The sequence below is a fragment of the Bubalus bubalis genome, chromosome 3 (genome assembly GCF_019923935.1).
Source record: "Bubalus bubalis isolate 160015118507 breed Murrah chromosome 3, NDDB_SH_1, whole genome shotgun sequence".
NCBI classification, from domain to species: Eukaryota; Metazoa; Chordata; class Mammalia; order Artiodactyla; family Bovidae; genus Bubalus; species Bubalus bubalis.
The window spans coordinates 26,260,463-26,276,298 of record NC_059159.1 but is presented as its reverse complement, the minus strand read 5'-3'; the positions used below and the strand labels follow the sequence as shown (position 1 = coordinate 26,276,298).

The 15,836-nt window shown below is 41.0% G+C and overlaps 1 protein-coding gene across 3 annotated transcripts in view; it reads right to left on the bottom strand.

Moving 5' to 3' along the window:
• The window catches only part of KAT7 (lysine acetyltransferase 7), a 34,365-nt gene extending 23,515 nt beyond the window's left edge, over nucleotides 1-10,850 (bottom strand). For 2 of the 3 annotated variants that reach the window (XM_006061971.3, XM_006061972.3), the window contains exons 1-4: nucleotides 10,659-10,849; nucleotides 7,819-7,966; nucleotides 3,415-3,591; nucleotides 2,061-2,300 (exon numbers count right to left, since the gene is read on the bottom strand). In XM_006061971.3, coding sequence (XP_006062033.1) covers nucleotides 2,061-2,300; nucleotides 3,415-3,591; nucleotides 7,819-7,966; nucleotides 10,659-10,673 — 580 coding nt within the window. In that variant the 5' untranslated portion in view covers nucleotides 10,674-10,849. Of the gene's footprint in view, nucleotides 1-2,060; nucleotides 2,301-3,414; nucleotides 3,592-7,818; nucleotides 7,967-10,658 lie in introns of all 3 variants that reach the window. The other variant, XM_044939088.1, reaches the window with a different exon arrangement.
• Between the last annotated feature and the right edge of the window lie 4,986 nt (nucleotides 10,851-15,836).

Sequence of the window (15,836 nt, the reverse complement as noted above, 5' to 3'; positions counted from 1 at the left end):
AACAGAGTAAGAAATATATGTGCACATATACATGTGTTATGTATGTATAGGAACTTACTAGAAGTATTCATACACAACTAACAATAGTAGTTTTTATATCTAGGACATATTCTGGGGATATGAATAAAGGAGAACTTTTACTTAGCAATCAAGCCCTCCTATAGGGTTTTAATTTTTCACAAGCACATCATACTTTCATACCAAAATTACCAAGAAAAAAAAAACCCCACCCTCAAACCTAATGACATTGTTTTGGCTAAGGCGAGGAGTGGAACAGGATCAAGAATCATTGCAGAAGCTCAAGTTCATACTTTTCAAGCTTTGCCAGACATTAAAACCAAAAGTCAAAGTAAACTTTCCTATGATGCAAAAGATTTATATTTACCCTCTGGTCTACCACATTCAGAGTACTGAGTTCAGGGCATAAATAACACTTAAATCAGACCCCTACTCTAACCTCATCTCCTCCTCCCCATTCTGGTCTATCTGCTCAGGCATACTGGCCCCTAAAGCATTCCTCAAGGTGGCTAGGCACTCTCCTGCCCCAGACCCTGTCCACTTGCTGTGCCCTCTGCCCATAATGCTTCTCTCCCACAGACTCAAATGGTTCACTCTCTCACTTATTTCAGGTTTCTGCTCAAGTATCAGCGTATCAGAGTGGCTTTCCCTACACAGGCACGCTTGTGTGTAGGTGCAGTATCCTACTACTCACAGCACACATCTCTAGCAGATTATGTGTTATACATCTGTTTGTCTTCCCCAGTTAGACCACAAGCTACAAGAGGTAGGGAATTTGACATGTTCACAACTCCACCCCCAGAATTTAAAACAGTGCCTGGAACAGGAAAACATTCAGTAAGCACTGAATGACTGATTAAACAGTACATAAAATAAATGAACAATTTAAAGATGCATGGACAGCAACAGCAGAGTTGAAAATTCCTTCTCTTGCTGTGTGGCAAGGAGATCCTCTTAAAGTATATTAGCTATCTCTTGCATTAGTATTTGTACAATACCGTCTATTCTTAGTTTTTCATTATTTATCTCAAGGAAATTGACTTAGGCCTGAAACAACTACCTCAAGTAACAACTGGTACAGCATCCAGGGGAACTCTGTTCTAGTTATGCATTTGATTATTTTTTAAATAAATTTTTAATTTATTTAATTTTAATTTATTTAATTTTAAATAAATTTTTAAATTTTAAATTACCTAAGAAACTGCTGGTAATTAAATACTAGGGAAAACATACTGGTAGTCTGCAAAGCAGCAACTTTTTCTGTTCTACCTTTTTTCTGAACCTGGAGGCCACATTCAAAGGCTAAACTGGTAGACAGAAAGAGAGGCCCATTGTCTCCCAATCAGCACCTTCCAACTCTAGACAAAAGTTTAGACCAACATCTGCACCTAAGCTCACTTAAAGAACACACGTAAGATTTTTAAAACATTACTAGAATCCCTCAGTAAGGAGAAAAAATAACTCTTAAGGAAACAATGATATAGTTCATCTATCTGAGTAGAAATATTTATCTAGTTTAAACTTCCTAAGCATACAAAGCCACAAGACCTAAAACTACTAAAGTCACAAAAGGTCAGGGTCTCATCTATACTCCTCACCTTCAGTGCCTCTTGACCAAAAAAACTGTTTTTCTCATTTCCTTAATAGCTATGGCCATACAACCATAATTTATTCACCTTACACTCTATTATTAGTCCTCGGTACGCTTGAACTATGCACCGTACAATGAGGTATTTGGAGATAACTGACGTTCTGTTTTTGTTGGAAAAATGAAAGAATTTTTCACTGGGAAGAGTTCTCAATAAACTGAATGGTGCATCATAGTTAATTTCCTTGTAACCAAATCTGTTATTATGGACAATAAGCCAAGAAGCAGGAATGCTTTTATCCAAGTGAGCAATTCAGTGTTATTCTAAGCAGTGGTCATTGAAGAGCCTAAGAAACTAAGTCGCAATGAACACTAAACATTTATGGGTGATCCTAATTCCAGAGAGAAAGAAAACCACACAATCCACGGTGTCATGAGGTGGGGGCACACTTACCTAGGGAGTTACAGCCTGGTGTAGGACACTTCATATTGAAATTGTAGCTTTCGTGGAAGCGGCGGCGCTTGGGGCGATGAGAGAGATCACTGCCGGAGTCCTTCAGGGACATGTCCTTGGCAATGCTTTCGTCGTGAGACACGTTGGGGCTGGAGATGTCTATGTCAGATTCAGAAGAAGGGGCATTTCCAGTTGGCGTTCGAGGTGGAGACTCATCATGATCAGCTGTATTTTTAGTTTCTAAAGTAAAACAATTGGTAAAACTCATGAATGGAGTTTATTTTACTTAGAGGGTTATTATATTCAGAAGAGTTTACAGGCTTCCCAAGATCCTCTTCCTGTGATTTAACCAGGAACTTTTGCCATTTATCTGCCATAAAACTAAATGCAAAATGAAGAAAAACTAATAACAGCATTCCTCTTCTGCAACTTTAAATTCTGACTAAAATTCCATTTGAGGTTTACATGATACATTTCACTAATTTGTGCTTCTCCCAAGCCCCAAATCATGAATGATCAAACCTGGATGGAAATAAACTTTTAAAAAACACTATCATCCTACTCTCTTGCTGGGAGATACATAGAATGGAATATAAATGAAAATGATTCTTTCTGGATGACACTGAACATACCTGGTGTGAGTGTGAAAGGACTTGACTCTGAATCAGGTGTTGCAAACCAAATGCCTACTAGTGCTGAGCAAGGCCAAATCAAGAGCCGACTGTCTCTCTCAAAGGGTAACTACTATTCAGTTCCAGTCAATTATGTAGTGAATGGCCACCTAAGGTTCCCAGAGCTTTCCATTTTTTAAAAGAAACTAGTAACTCATGTTTTTACATAGTATCTTTGTTTTTTCAAATACTGGCCACTTTTTTTTAAGAAAGTAAATATGATGCCATCAAACCAACAGACCATGTTGGCAGGCTAGAAGTTCAGTAGTTCACAGTCTTTGCTCTAAGGCCTCTAATTTGGCCTGGTGAATCACAACCTCAGTAGCCTACCATTCATTCCCCATTACTGACAGTCATTCCTCCTCAGAACTTCAGAGATAAACGGACCCATAAGCACGACTGTAAGAAAATCTGCTTTAAGCCTTCTTCATCTGTCGTAAGAGGTCGTCAGTTTCTTTTGCCTATTGCAAGCCAGATCAAATAATACTCCAGCTACTCTGGACCTCAAGAGTAGCAGAGTATCAAACTGTCCTCAGCAAGAGGTAAGAAAGGAATCAGACAAACAGCAATCACCTAGCTCAGTTTTGTACTGGGCATCTACCTGCAGTGGCTCCAAGCCTCTTCTAAGAGGAAACTGATTAGATCCTTTCTGTAATGAGTCCAAATCACCCATACCCACTCACCTCTATCTGAGAAGTCAACCACTTGTTCCGTTTCTGAGCCAGATGAACGAGTCTGCCGAAGCGGGTATTTTTTCGGAGTCACTGGAGTAGGCTGCTGCTGACTACGGGTCACTCTCCTGGTAGAATAAGCAGGCTCCTCAGTGCCAAAAGACTGCAAGTTCCGAACAGGGCTGGAATCTGATCCCGAGTTTAAAAATAATAAAACAATTAAAGAGAAAAGAAAGAAATCTGTTTTATATTCCATTAGTGTGACTTATTAGCATGTAGGTTCTCCTAAATATAAGCAACATAGAGATGGTAGAGAGGTGCAGCACAGCACAGAATTAATGGCTTAGGCACTGGAATCAAGGCTGAATGTAATTCAATTCCACTTCATCATACTAACTAGATGGGCATACTGGGCAAGTTAATCTCTCCAAGCCTATTTCCTGACCTATTAAAAAAATGGGAAAATACTAGTAACACATTCCTCACACATTTGCTGTGAGAAATAAGTGAAATAAATCATATAAGGGACTTAATAAGATCCTTAGATATCTAAATGTAGTGCTTTATAAATATTAGCTACATGCTCTTTCTTCCTTTAACCCACCAGAAAAGAGATACTCTACTATTAAAGATATAACAATACACAAATATTTCCTTTCTTAAAGGACCTTTTTTTCTTCCTGATTACCCTGTCTGACACTCTAAAGCAAAATAATACTAGATTCATAAAGGGTAAGGCAGAGATACAACTTTAAAATTTTTTGGATGCAGAAATCTATTCTGAAGCAGCCAATAGTTCTTTTATATCTCCAATCTGAAGACACTTACAGGAATAAAAGCAATTCAGAAGTTAAAGTCTATTTTAAACAACAAAAGATCCTAATATGTAAATCTTACAGATTCTTCCAAGAAAACTGAAATTCTCAAACTCTTGTGTAAAACTTAGCACACAGCTCAGTTTTCAGTTTGCATATCTCCAAGGGGCTCCATTTACAATGTAGTCTACATTTTGTTTTAGAAAGGGCCATCTAACATGAATCATACTGTGAATGATGTCCTCAGGAGTTGTGTAACTTACTGGTGATAAAGTGTAACTAGAAAGAGACCAAGGGCTCAGGTACTAGGTTGGTGCAAAAGTAACTGTCGTTTTGCATTGCTGAACTTTGCTGTTTGATATTGGAATACATTCTTAAATAAATGTGGTTATGTTATACATCATTTTAATGTACATTTCTTGCTTTATTTTTTTTTGCTAATGACTTATTACTTGCTGTTTATTTTTAGACTATAGAAATGATGTTAGACAAAAAGCAAATTCAAGCAATTTTTTTACTTGAGCTCAAAATCGGTCATAAATCAGCAGAGACAACTCACACATCAACAATGCACTTGGCTCAGGAAATGCTAATGAACATACAGTGCAGTGGTGTTTCACAAAGTTTTGCAAAGGAAGACAAGAGCCTTCAAGACGAGAAATGCAATGGTTGGCCATCAGAAAGTGACAGCAACCAATAGAGATCAATCTTCAAAGCTGATCCTCTTACGAATACACAAGAAATTGCCCAAGAAGTCAACGCTGACTATTCTATGGTCATTTGGCATTTGAAGCAAATTGGAAACGTGAAAAAGTTTGGTAAGTGGGTGCCTTATGAGCTGACCAAAAATTTAAAAAATTGTCATTTTGAAGTGTTGTCTTCTCTATGCAACAAGGAATCATTTATTGATTGGATTATGACCTGTGACTTGACGAAAAGTGGATTTTATACAATAACCAGCAACCAACCAGGTTAGTGGTTGGACAGAGAAGAAGCTCCAAAGCACTTCCCAAAGCCAAACCTGCATCAAAAAAAGGTCACGGTCACTATTTGGTGGCCTGTTGCGGGTGTCTGATCCACTACAGCTTTCTGAAACCATTACATCTGAGAAGTATGCTCAGCAAATCGATGAGATGCACTGAAAACCGCAATAGCTGCAACCAATATTGTCAACAGAATTCTTCTCTACTACAATGCTTGATCACACGTCACACAACCAATGCTTCAAAAGTTGAACAAACTGGGCTACAAAGTTTTGATTCATCCACTATATTCATCTGACCTCTCACTAACCGATTACCACTTCTTCAAGCATTTCAACAACTTTCTGCAGGGAAAATGCTTCCACAATCAGCAGGAGGCAGAAAGTGCTTTCCAAGAGTTCACTGAATTCTAAAGCATGGATTTTTACACTACACAAATAAATTTATTTCTTGTTTGCAATAATGTGTTGATTGTAATGGTTCCTATTTTGATTAATAAAGATGTGTTTGAGCTTAGTTATAATGATTTAAAATTCACACTCCGAAACCACAATTACTTTTGCACCAACCTAGTAGGAGATGGCACTTCAAAACCATCCTTTTTTTGATTTGTGGTCAGCTCATGAGGCACTCACTTATCAAGCTTTTTCACCTTTCCAATTTGCTTCAAATGCCAAACAATTGCAGAACAAGCCACACTGAGATCTTGGTTAACTTCTTCATGTAGTTGTAAGAGGATCAGCTTCTATGATTGCTCTCAACTGGTCTCTGTCACCTTCTAATGGCTGGCCACTGCGCTCCTCATCTTGAAGGCCTTTGCAAAATTTCTTGAACTACTACTGCACTGAACGTTCATTAGCAGTTCCTGGGCCAAATGTGTTGCTGATGTTGCAAATTGTCTCTGCTGCTTTATGACCCATTTTTTAATTTGAACAAGAAAATTGCTCAAATCTGCTTTTTGTCTAACATCATTTTCATAGTTTAAAATACATATAAAAATAAACAGCAAGTAATTACTCATTAGCAAAAACATAAATCAAGAAATGAGCACTGAAATGATTTGTAAGATAACCACTTTTATTTATTTAAGAATGTATTCCAGTATCAAATGGCAAAATTCGACAATGCAAAACTGCAATTACTTTTGCACCAACCTAATAATCCCTAGTTATTTTGAATATTTACAACTTTCAGCTGTGCAGTGCATGGCCAATTACTAAGAACACTTATGCACAATCTGTTGCATATACTGTACCCTCTGCCTATAATACCACTTTTCCATTTTCAACTTGTAAATTCCTACTAGATCCTTTAAGATTTCCACCTCTGGACTTCCACAGTACTCTATGCCAACCTCTCTCAGAGCCCACTCCACAATACATTATCATATCAGCTTACATCCTGCACTATACTGCAAGCTCCTTGAGGGCAAGAAGTGTGATTTTTCTATCATGGTATTCCAGAACATAGCATAGAACCTCAACTATAGTCGCCATTTATCAATATTCCCATTGTACCAAAAGATAAAAACTTAAAGTTGAGAAATCAAGAGACATCTATACTTCAGCTCAAATATTAGATTCAAAAATAAAGAACAGTTGCTAAAAGAGAAGGTTTCCACCTTTTTGCTTGAAAAATATAGATGTTTTTCTCTTATTCTGCAACATGGTCATACAGCAATAACCAAATCAATGCTATTTAAGTGCTCAAAGTATTTTATATTTTCTTTCTTAATTTACTATCCCTCTTAATTGATCGTCTCGTCGGCTTTCTGTATTAATTACAACTTTCTGTCTTCCCCAGAGAATCCCAGAGCAGGGCCAGGAGGGTCAGGGATACCCTCCAAATCTAAGCCCAGATGGCCAATTGCACTACAGAACCTTCCAAAACCAAGATTCCCCATTCTCTACTACCAAAGCAAAATTCTGGGTATTTACAATTGACAGCTGGTCAACTGTTTCTATTTATTAACTGTACCTGACTATACTGTATAATTAAACATGGTTTTAGAAGTACTGGGACTTTTTTGTGGCTCAGCTGGTAAAGAATCTGCCTACAATGCAGGACACCTGGGTTTGATCCCTGGGTTGATCAAAGATCAACCCAGAAGATCCCCTGGAGAAGGGAGGGACTATCCACTCCAGTATTCTGGCCTAGAGAATTCCATGGACTCTATAGTCCATGGGGTCACAAAGAGTCTGACATGACTGAGCAACTTGCACTTCACTTTGCTTCAAAGTACTAGGCCTCCTATAGTAACAAGTTCTTCAAGAGACCACTTAAAGTCCCTAGGCCTAAACCACTTTTAGGAAGTGAAAAGATAACATTCTCATTTTACTGATTGGGAAACTGCAATCTATAAAAAATTAAATGACTCAGGACATTCGTGTTTCACACATCTATTAAACCAGACACAGTTCTTTTGGGTCTACAGATCAGACAGTTCCCCAAATGGAACCATTTTAAACACGTAATACTTTGCAGTCATTTATTCTGTATTTTACCAGATTGTATCATCAACATTCAGACAAGGGACCAGTTTCCACACTAACCAGCACAATAATATGATGTCCAATAAGCTGTGAGGTGTGATCATGAAAAAGGAAGCTGTCTTTTACCTTGGGAACTCTGGCTTAGCCGGGCTGAAGAGCGGGTGACTCGGGCAGATCGCCGGGATGTGCCATCACTTTCTGAACTATCTGTATGCTCAAGATCTGTAGAAAAATCGGAATCTTCGGTTCCATCTGAACTACTCCCTGCATTCCTCTGTAACACCATAGATTCAGACATTAGCACAGAAACATTTACTCTGTGGGTTTGAATTAACACTGGAAATAAAACAGACTGTGATGCTGATAACACCAAGTTCAAACCTTCCTTTTATTTACTTAAATGGAACAACCGACAAATAATGCACCTTTATGAAATAAATACAGAAGAATTCTTACTGTATTATTATAATTCTAAAACAAGTTCATTAGGTCAGTACAACAAACTTTAATAAAGTATTCTACTCAAAACAGTCTGGTTGACACAAAACATGTACTTACAGTAAGTCAAGGGTAATGAGAAAAATGTTAGTGCTAGACCCCATTGAACTTTAGAGTAGCTTTTGTTCAAAGTCTCCATGAACAGCTATTACATTTTTAAAAACCACACACTAATTCAAAATGTCATGGTCCTAAAAGAACTTAGGGAGAAAGAAAGTAACATTCTTCTTTCTTATGTTATCTACTTTTAAAGTTTCTCCATTTGAATGCCAAAAGTGCTTTAAGAAAGGGGGGAAGGGAGTGACTTGCACATAAAGACTTATAGGTAAGCATAAACAGAAGGTTGGAGAAGGCAATGGCAACCCACTTCAGTACTCTTGCCTGAAAATCCCATGGACGGAGGAGCCTGGTAGGCTGCAGTCCATGGGGTCACTAACAGTCGGACACGACTGAGCAACTTCACTTTCACGCACTGGAGAAGGAAATGGCAACCCACTCCAGTGTTCTTGCCTGGAGAATCCCAGGGACAGGGGAGCCTGGTGGGCTGCCATCTATGGGGTCGCACAGAGTCAGACATGAATGAAGCAACTTAGCAGCAGTAGCAGTAGCAAACAGAAGGTTTTTAAAAATCACCTTTTCAATTAATAATTATTTACCAATTGTTAGCCTTCTGAGGCATGATTAGCCACAGAGATAACTTTCATCAACTGCGCTAATAAAAGTGTTAACTTTTATTAACACTATACCTTTTACTAAACCAGAAAAAGAAATATATTTGCTAAAAAAATAAAACAACACTAAAGCTTCAAATTATTGATATAAGTTCTTTATTCAAAATCCTAAGCACCAGTTGTGTTTAGAATTGATAATCTTTTAGATTTTTGGAAAGGGAAAAATTTACATACATCTGCAAGTAATACCCTTTCTGCAGCAAAATTTATAAACATTCACACTAAATGAGACACACAAAAACTGTAAATCGCCTCAGGACAGTTTATGCCACCAAATAAGCTACTACAAGGCGCACATTTTCACAAGTTCTCTGTATTTGGGAACTGCAGAAAGAGAACTGTGGGCCTATTCCAAGGCACCAGTACTATTGTTGCATTTGGTGAGCCTTAACATAAATATCACCTATCAATGTACATCATTGTAGGAGACATTAAAAAGTATAAATACTTGAAAGCCTCTGGGAAGAGAAACATTTCTGCAGAAATGAACAAAAATACAATCAACTTTCCAAATATTCCAAGGCTAATCTGCCCAGATACTGAGTGGAGGCTCCACAGACAGTCACAGAAAATTGACAGAATACAAGGGGCGTCTTAGAAGTCATCCAGTCCAATTACTCAGATATTGAAGCCCTGACTATCTCTGACCATCACCTTCCTGACTTGATCATGGAATTGAGTTCTTCTCCCCAGGCTTTTACTAATCTACTTCCCATCTTACTCCATAGCAGACTTAATTGCTCTCTCTCTTTCCTACCATTAAGCTTTGTCTATTATTGCCAAGTAGAGAATTTACTAGATCCTTTCAAGTTATTTACGAGTCTGTTTTCCCCATCAGACTCAGATTTCCTTAAGCCAAGGATCATGTCTAATTAATTTTTGAATCCCCAGCAGCCAGCAGGTAGCAAGCAGTCAATAAACATTTGTTGAATTGAATTAGATTTGTTCTGGAGTCCCGGCTCTGCATTGCCTAATTGAGCGGCTTGGGGTACTCCATTAAGCCTGTTTGTTTAGCTGAGAAAAGAAGAGGTGGGGGTGTCCCTAGGTGATCTCATAAACCCCATCTAATTCTACAAAGTTTCTGATTTAACGAACTGCATTTTGTCTAAGCAGACAAGGAAAAATCACAGCTTAGGAGCAACAGGTGAGAGTGAGATCCCTGGGGAGTGGGCGCTGGTTCTCCACCACCCAGTTCTCGGCTTTGTTGTGTCCCCCGCGGGGAAAGGAAGGATGCTCCAAAACTCCGCCTCTGTGAGCATCATCAGACGGAAGGGAGGGGATTCGAGACACCCAACCGCGGTCCCCATAAACCGCGCCCCCACAGGACAGACTGGCAGGCCTAGCCAATCAAGAGAGGAAAGATCGTTCTCTACGGCCCGTCGGACAGCGATAGAGCCGGGCCCAGACACCGCCCCCACACGCGGGGAGGTGACCGTTGAGCCCAAATGGGCGGTGTCACCAGCCAATCAATATGTTTCTAGACGTTTCAGCGACCAATTAACGAGAAGAACGCCTCCGAGCCAGGCAAGCAGAGGGCGGGAATAGTTGCAACCATAGGCCGAGGCCAGGGTCGGGCCCACATTTTTCTGTTGGGTATGGACAGTAGAGGGTTGCAAAGTTAGGATCGGGGGAGCGGGAAGTTGGAATCCAATCATTGTGAGGCGTGGCCAACTGCGTCATGTTTCTTAAACGACTGTCCTTAGAAACCCGCCATCCCTCCCATCCTGTTCCTCTCACCTTCCTTCGAGGCATTGCCGGCTGCTGCGGCCCGACGGTTATGATTCGGGCAGCGGCGGCAGCAGCAGGAACGGTGGCTCCGGCGGGCTCCGTGGCGGCCTCTGTAGCAGTCCCAATCCTGCGGACGATCCCAAGTGCCTCCTGCTTCTCAGCGTCTAGAGCCTTCTGCGCAGGCGCCGCGGGCTGAGGCGCTTTTTCCTCCACTTCCGGCTGGGGTTTGCGTCACTTGACGTTACGGGTCAGAGAGGATGCTGGGAGGTTCGTTCCCTTGGTGAGGCTACTGAGCGCCATTTTGGACTTGGGCAGGAAGTGGCTCCGGTGGTGGAAAGCCGGGCCAGCCATGTTTAGTTAGAGGAATGACACCCTTTGTAGGCGTGGGTAGCCATTCCTGTTTGGGGCAGAAGCCTGACAATTGAAGTTAATGGTTCTCATCTTTACCTTGGGCAAAATTTCCCTTCCTGGTCGTTTTAATTTCTGAAGTCGAGGAAGGAAAGCCCCAGAATCCATCAGGTTGCTGAGATTTAACCCCTTCGTCGCCGAATTGGCTAAAGGACGTTTCCGTTTATGGGCATAAACTCAAAGTTGGGAAGGGATATTTTGCAGAAGAAACAATTTTAACAGCTATCCTGTGTCAAAATGGTGAGGAATGGGAGCTTGGGAAAGGAACGAAAGGGTAGCGTCCATTATCAGGAAGTTTCTTGTCTGGTAGAGGAGACATTGTCCTTGCCCTTTAGCAAACATCAAGTAGATTAATTCGTTCAATCGCAAAAGGAGACCGAACCATTCTCCAGAAGCTGTAGCTACAAAGAAGAGCCAGTTTAGCTCTGTGGTGAGCGCCCGTCTCCTTACCCCATCCTGTATGGGTATGAGCGCCTTGGGTGGCCCGCAGGATGAGAATGTGTGTGCATCTGTGTGCACCAGAGCCGCAGAAGCATTGAACTTCATGAGCCCAAGTGACCTCTCGAAATTCAGCTGCTTCAGCCAAGAGTTGGGGGACGGAGAAACAGGAAGGAATATTTTTAGTAAAGCTGGATCTCAGGCACTGATTTTTAAATAATAGTGAGGGGGCCTCGAAAGAAGAAGTTGTGGACGATAAAGGCAGGGACGTGGATAGCAGACGTTGAGGGTTTGAGTGAGTGAGTGAAAGTCGCTCAGTCTTGTCCGACTCTGCGACCCCATGGACTGTAGTCCATGGAATTCTCCAGGCCAGAATACTGGAACGGGTACCCTTTTCCTTCCCCAGGGGATGTTCCAACCCAGGGATCGAACCCAGGTCTCCCGCATTGCGGGCGGATTCTTTACCGGCTGAGCCACAAGGGAAACACGTTGAGGATTTAGGTTTGCTGAAATTAGAGCCTTGAGAGGACCAAGGCTTGACCCGGAGCGCATGGGTGGGATCCAGGCAGGCTCAGTCATTAATTTAGGATCCTGGACCCCAGTGTCACCTAAGGCTAGCTAAAATGGAGATTCCCCCCCCCCCCCCCCCCCCCGGAGCTGAGATTAAGAACGAAGCAGCATAAGGCAAACATTTGATTGATGTGCTAAACAGAGGACTCTGAAGGATTGAAGTTCCAGACCCTTAGCTAGCACTCTCCTTGGAGATACTCTGCGTGCTTAATTCCTCAGTCGTGTCTGACTCTTTGCGACCCCATGCACTGCAGCCCGCCAGGCTCCTCTGTCCATGGGATTCTCCAAGCAGGAATACTGGAGTGGGTTGCCAGACCCTCCTCCTGGGGATCTTCCCAACCCAGGGATTGAACTCAGGTCTCCCACCTTACAGGCGGATTCTTTACCAGTTGAGCCACCAGGGAGATATTCTGGGCTGGTGTTAAGGCAGACAGCTTTTGGTATTTTATTTTTATTATTTTAGCTTTTAGTCTTTACTATAGATACCTTTGAATAACTTACTTAGTTTGAAGTGCACATAAGATCTTATTTGGAAAGGGCTCCTGCTTGTTCTTCTTTTGTATCCCCTCAGGACTTAAGCATTTAATTTCACGCTAGTACTTTTATTCTGCACTTACTGGTATGTTCCTAAGGTTATTTTTGAGTGTTCTGGCTCCCCAACTGCTGGTCAGGAGCTCTTATGTTAAGAGCATGTCTCACTTCTTTAATACCATCCTTAATAGTACTCAGTCCATTCTATGCTGTGCTTAGTCACTCAGTCGTGTGCAACTCTGCGTTCCCATGGACTGTAGGCCCGCAAGGCTCTTCTGTCCATGGCATTTGTCAGGCAAGAATACTGGAGGGAGTTGCCATTTCCTTTTCCAGGGGATCTTCCCGACTCAGGGATGGAACCCACATCTTTTGCATTGGCAGATGTGTCCTGCATTGGCAGACGGATTCTTTACCACTAGCGCCACCTGTGAAGCCTACAGTAAATTCTTGCTGGTCAATCATAATGTGTTTACTGTTTCACAGTCTGAATGTATAGCACTCAAAGATGGTGAAGTGTGCCTCCCTGGAAATTAGTATTTTAGAGTAAAATCTTATCCCGACTTAACTATTCATCATACAAACACCAACATTACAGATGTTCAACATTAATTAATCACCTACACTGAATTTTCAAACACTGCAGCCAGCACTAAGAGTTTACGGTTTCAGTTAGACATGGTTCTTGCCCTTGGAAAGTGTACCCTCTAGCAAAAAGATGGAGAAACTAACACCAATGGGATAGAAATGTGATCGTAAGAAAAGTGTGTACTAAAGATGAAAGTCAAATACCTAGGTATATTTAGAATGGAGAGGGGGAAATCCTGAAAGCTTTTTCTCTCTTCCTTTTTTTTTTTTTGAACTACACATAATCTTTATTTTGTTATTTTCATCATGACACAGTTATCACCCAAAGCAGGAACTGATGTTGGTTTCATCAGTTCAGTTACCTTTTACCAGTTGCCCCCTGCCTGTCCTCATCTGCCAGACTTCACATAGGTAGCTCCACTGTTCTTCTTGCCTTTACACTTTCATACGGGCTTTTCTTCCTGCCCTGATGCATCTCTCAGCCTTGTTTAATATTTACTTTCTTCTGAAGGTCTTTCCTGACTTTTTCTTTCTAAGGTATTAGGGCATAGTGATATATGTTACTCTGCACTTACTGCTTTATAGGTACTTTTTCTTATACAACTTGATAGATGTGCTGTTTCCCTCACTCTGTGCCTAACAAGCAATAATAACATAACTCCTACTTATTTCATTCATCAGCTCTTCTAGTGTCCAATACAGGGCTTTGATGTCAGATTTAGATTTGAATTTCAGCTCTGTCACTTTCTCTCTGCATTGCTCGTGGACAAGTTATAAAATTTACCTGTGTCTCGGTTTTCTCATCTGTGAAGTGGAGATACAAATAGCCACTTTAAGAGTTGGTATAAAGATTAAAGGAAATGATTGTTATAAAGAGCTTAGCACAATTCCTGATAGAGTAAGTGCTAAGTAAATGGCTGTTGTTATTCCAGTCACCCTAGTTATGGCTGTAACATCTTAATGTTTGTGACTATAACTTTATATGGTTTCAGTGGGTTGTATGCTTTTTTCTATTGAGCTTCACTTAACTCAAAAGATACAGAATGATTACCCAGGCATTATATATTAGGTATTGAGTCAAAGCAAGATAGACAAAACATCGTGTTTCCCTAGGTCAGTAAGCTTGTTGTTCCAAAACACAATAGAGCAGTACAATGGAAAAATAGAAAAATGAGCAAAGTTCAAAAGTGGTACAGAGGAGGAAATGGATTTTATCTGGAAGCTTTAGGAAAGTATGCATAGAGGAGGTGAACTTCATAGGACAAATAAGTTTCCCTGCAGACAAGGAGAAGAAGGACTTTCTTACAAAGGGAACAGCATGTGCAAAAGCACAGAGGTGTGGAGCAGCCCTGTGTATGGGTGGCTGAAGGCATGTCTAGATATGGAGTGGCTGACATAAAGAAGAGGCAGGAATGGTTTGGGGAACTATTTAAATGTCTTGGAGCCTGGGCCAAAGGTGAGGGGGAATCTCTAAAGGATTTTAAGCAGAGGAGTCCCACGATTAGGCTTGCACTTTAGAGATCTGTTTCTGGAAGCTGTAAGGGGGACTGATCAGAGTGGCAAGGAGACCAATCAGAACGCTGGCATAATAATAACCTTATCCAGAGTCGAGGAGGAACCAAACAGGGCAGGGGTAGCAGGGATAATCTTTTGTTTATGTTCTTGTGAATTTTCTTCCTCATATCTGTATCTCCTCTCCTCTGTTACATTTGAAACTTCCTGAAAGATCCCTCAATCTCCTTTCAGATGTTCCCCTTGCCAGTAAAATGATATATACCATATTTCAAATACAAAGTATAGTTGTCCATTGTTTGTTTCAAAGGCCTAGGAGTTCCTCAAGGTTGGGAGCCTTGCCTGGCTGGCCTCATCGTCTCCAGCTTCTTTCTTGCTGGCATCTAAAAGGGCTCGATAAATGGGATAGCCACTCCCAGGTGTTGGCTCAGTTAGGAAAGACTTGCACAGAACCAGTCGTCCTCTCTCCTCTAAGCCTCTTTCTGACCAGTGGTGGTTAAGGACAGCAGTTTCTTCTGTGTGCATAATAACTGTCCTGTAAGGTGAGGAAGCAGGCCTTGACCTTTTAAAGACAACACTAGTGTAGCCAGGCCAGTCTCATAACTTCTGAGTAAAAGTATTGACCTAGTCCCTATCCCTCTGTGAAAATCTCAGAATTTGCTGATGTGACCATAATTCATATTAAAATCTTTTCATTTACAGCTGCCTTAAAAATAGAATCAGTGAAAATATATGTTTTTTTTTTAATTGAAAAAAAAAATAGAGTCAGTGAGATCATTTGTGGTTCCTTCTTTTCTTACTTTTGCTGGATAAGGCCAGGAACTTCTCTTACCTTCTTGGCCACTTGTTAATTTGGTTCTTGGATCACCTTGTCCACACCCACCTCCAGCCCGTACCCTGGGGGAAGGTATTGGACAGATCCCAGCAAGCTCAGGCACTGTTCCCCGCCTCTGCAGCTGGGGTTATAAATAACCACCAAAACTCAACAGTCAAATAAGTACATTTTGAAAATTGCTCAAATTAAAAAAAAAGATCACTCTTATCCTGATTGAGTAGCAGTTTTCCCACTCCTGCCCTTCATTTCCCCCTTTCTTTCACTTCTCTACCTCTCTTCTCTGATCCAAGCTCCCTAGGGAAGCCAAT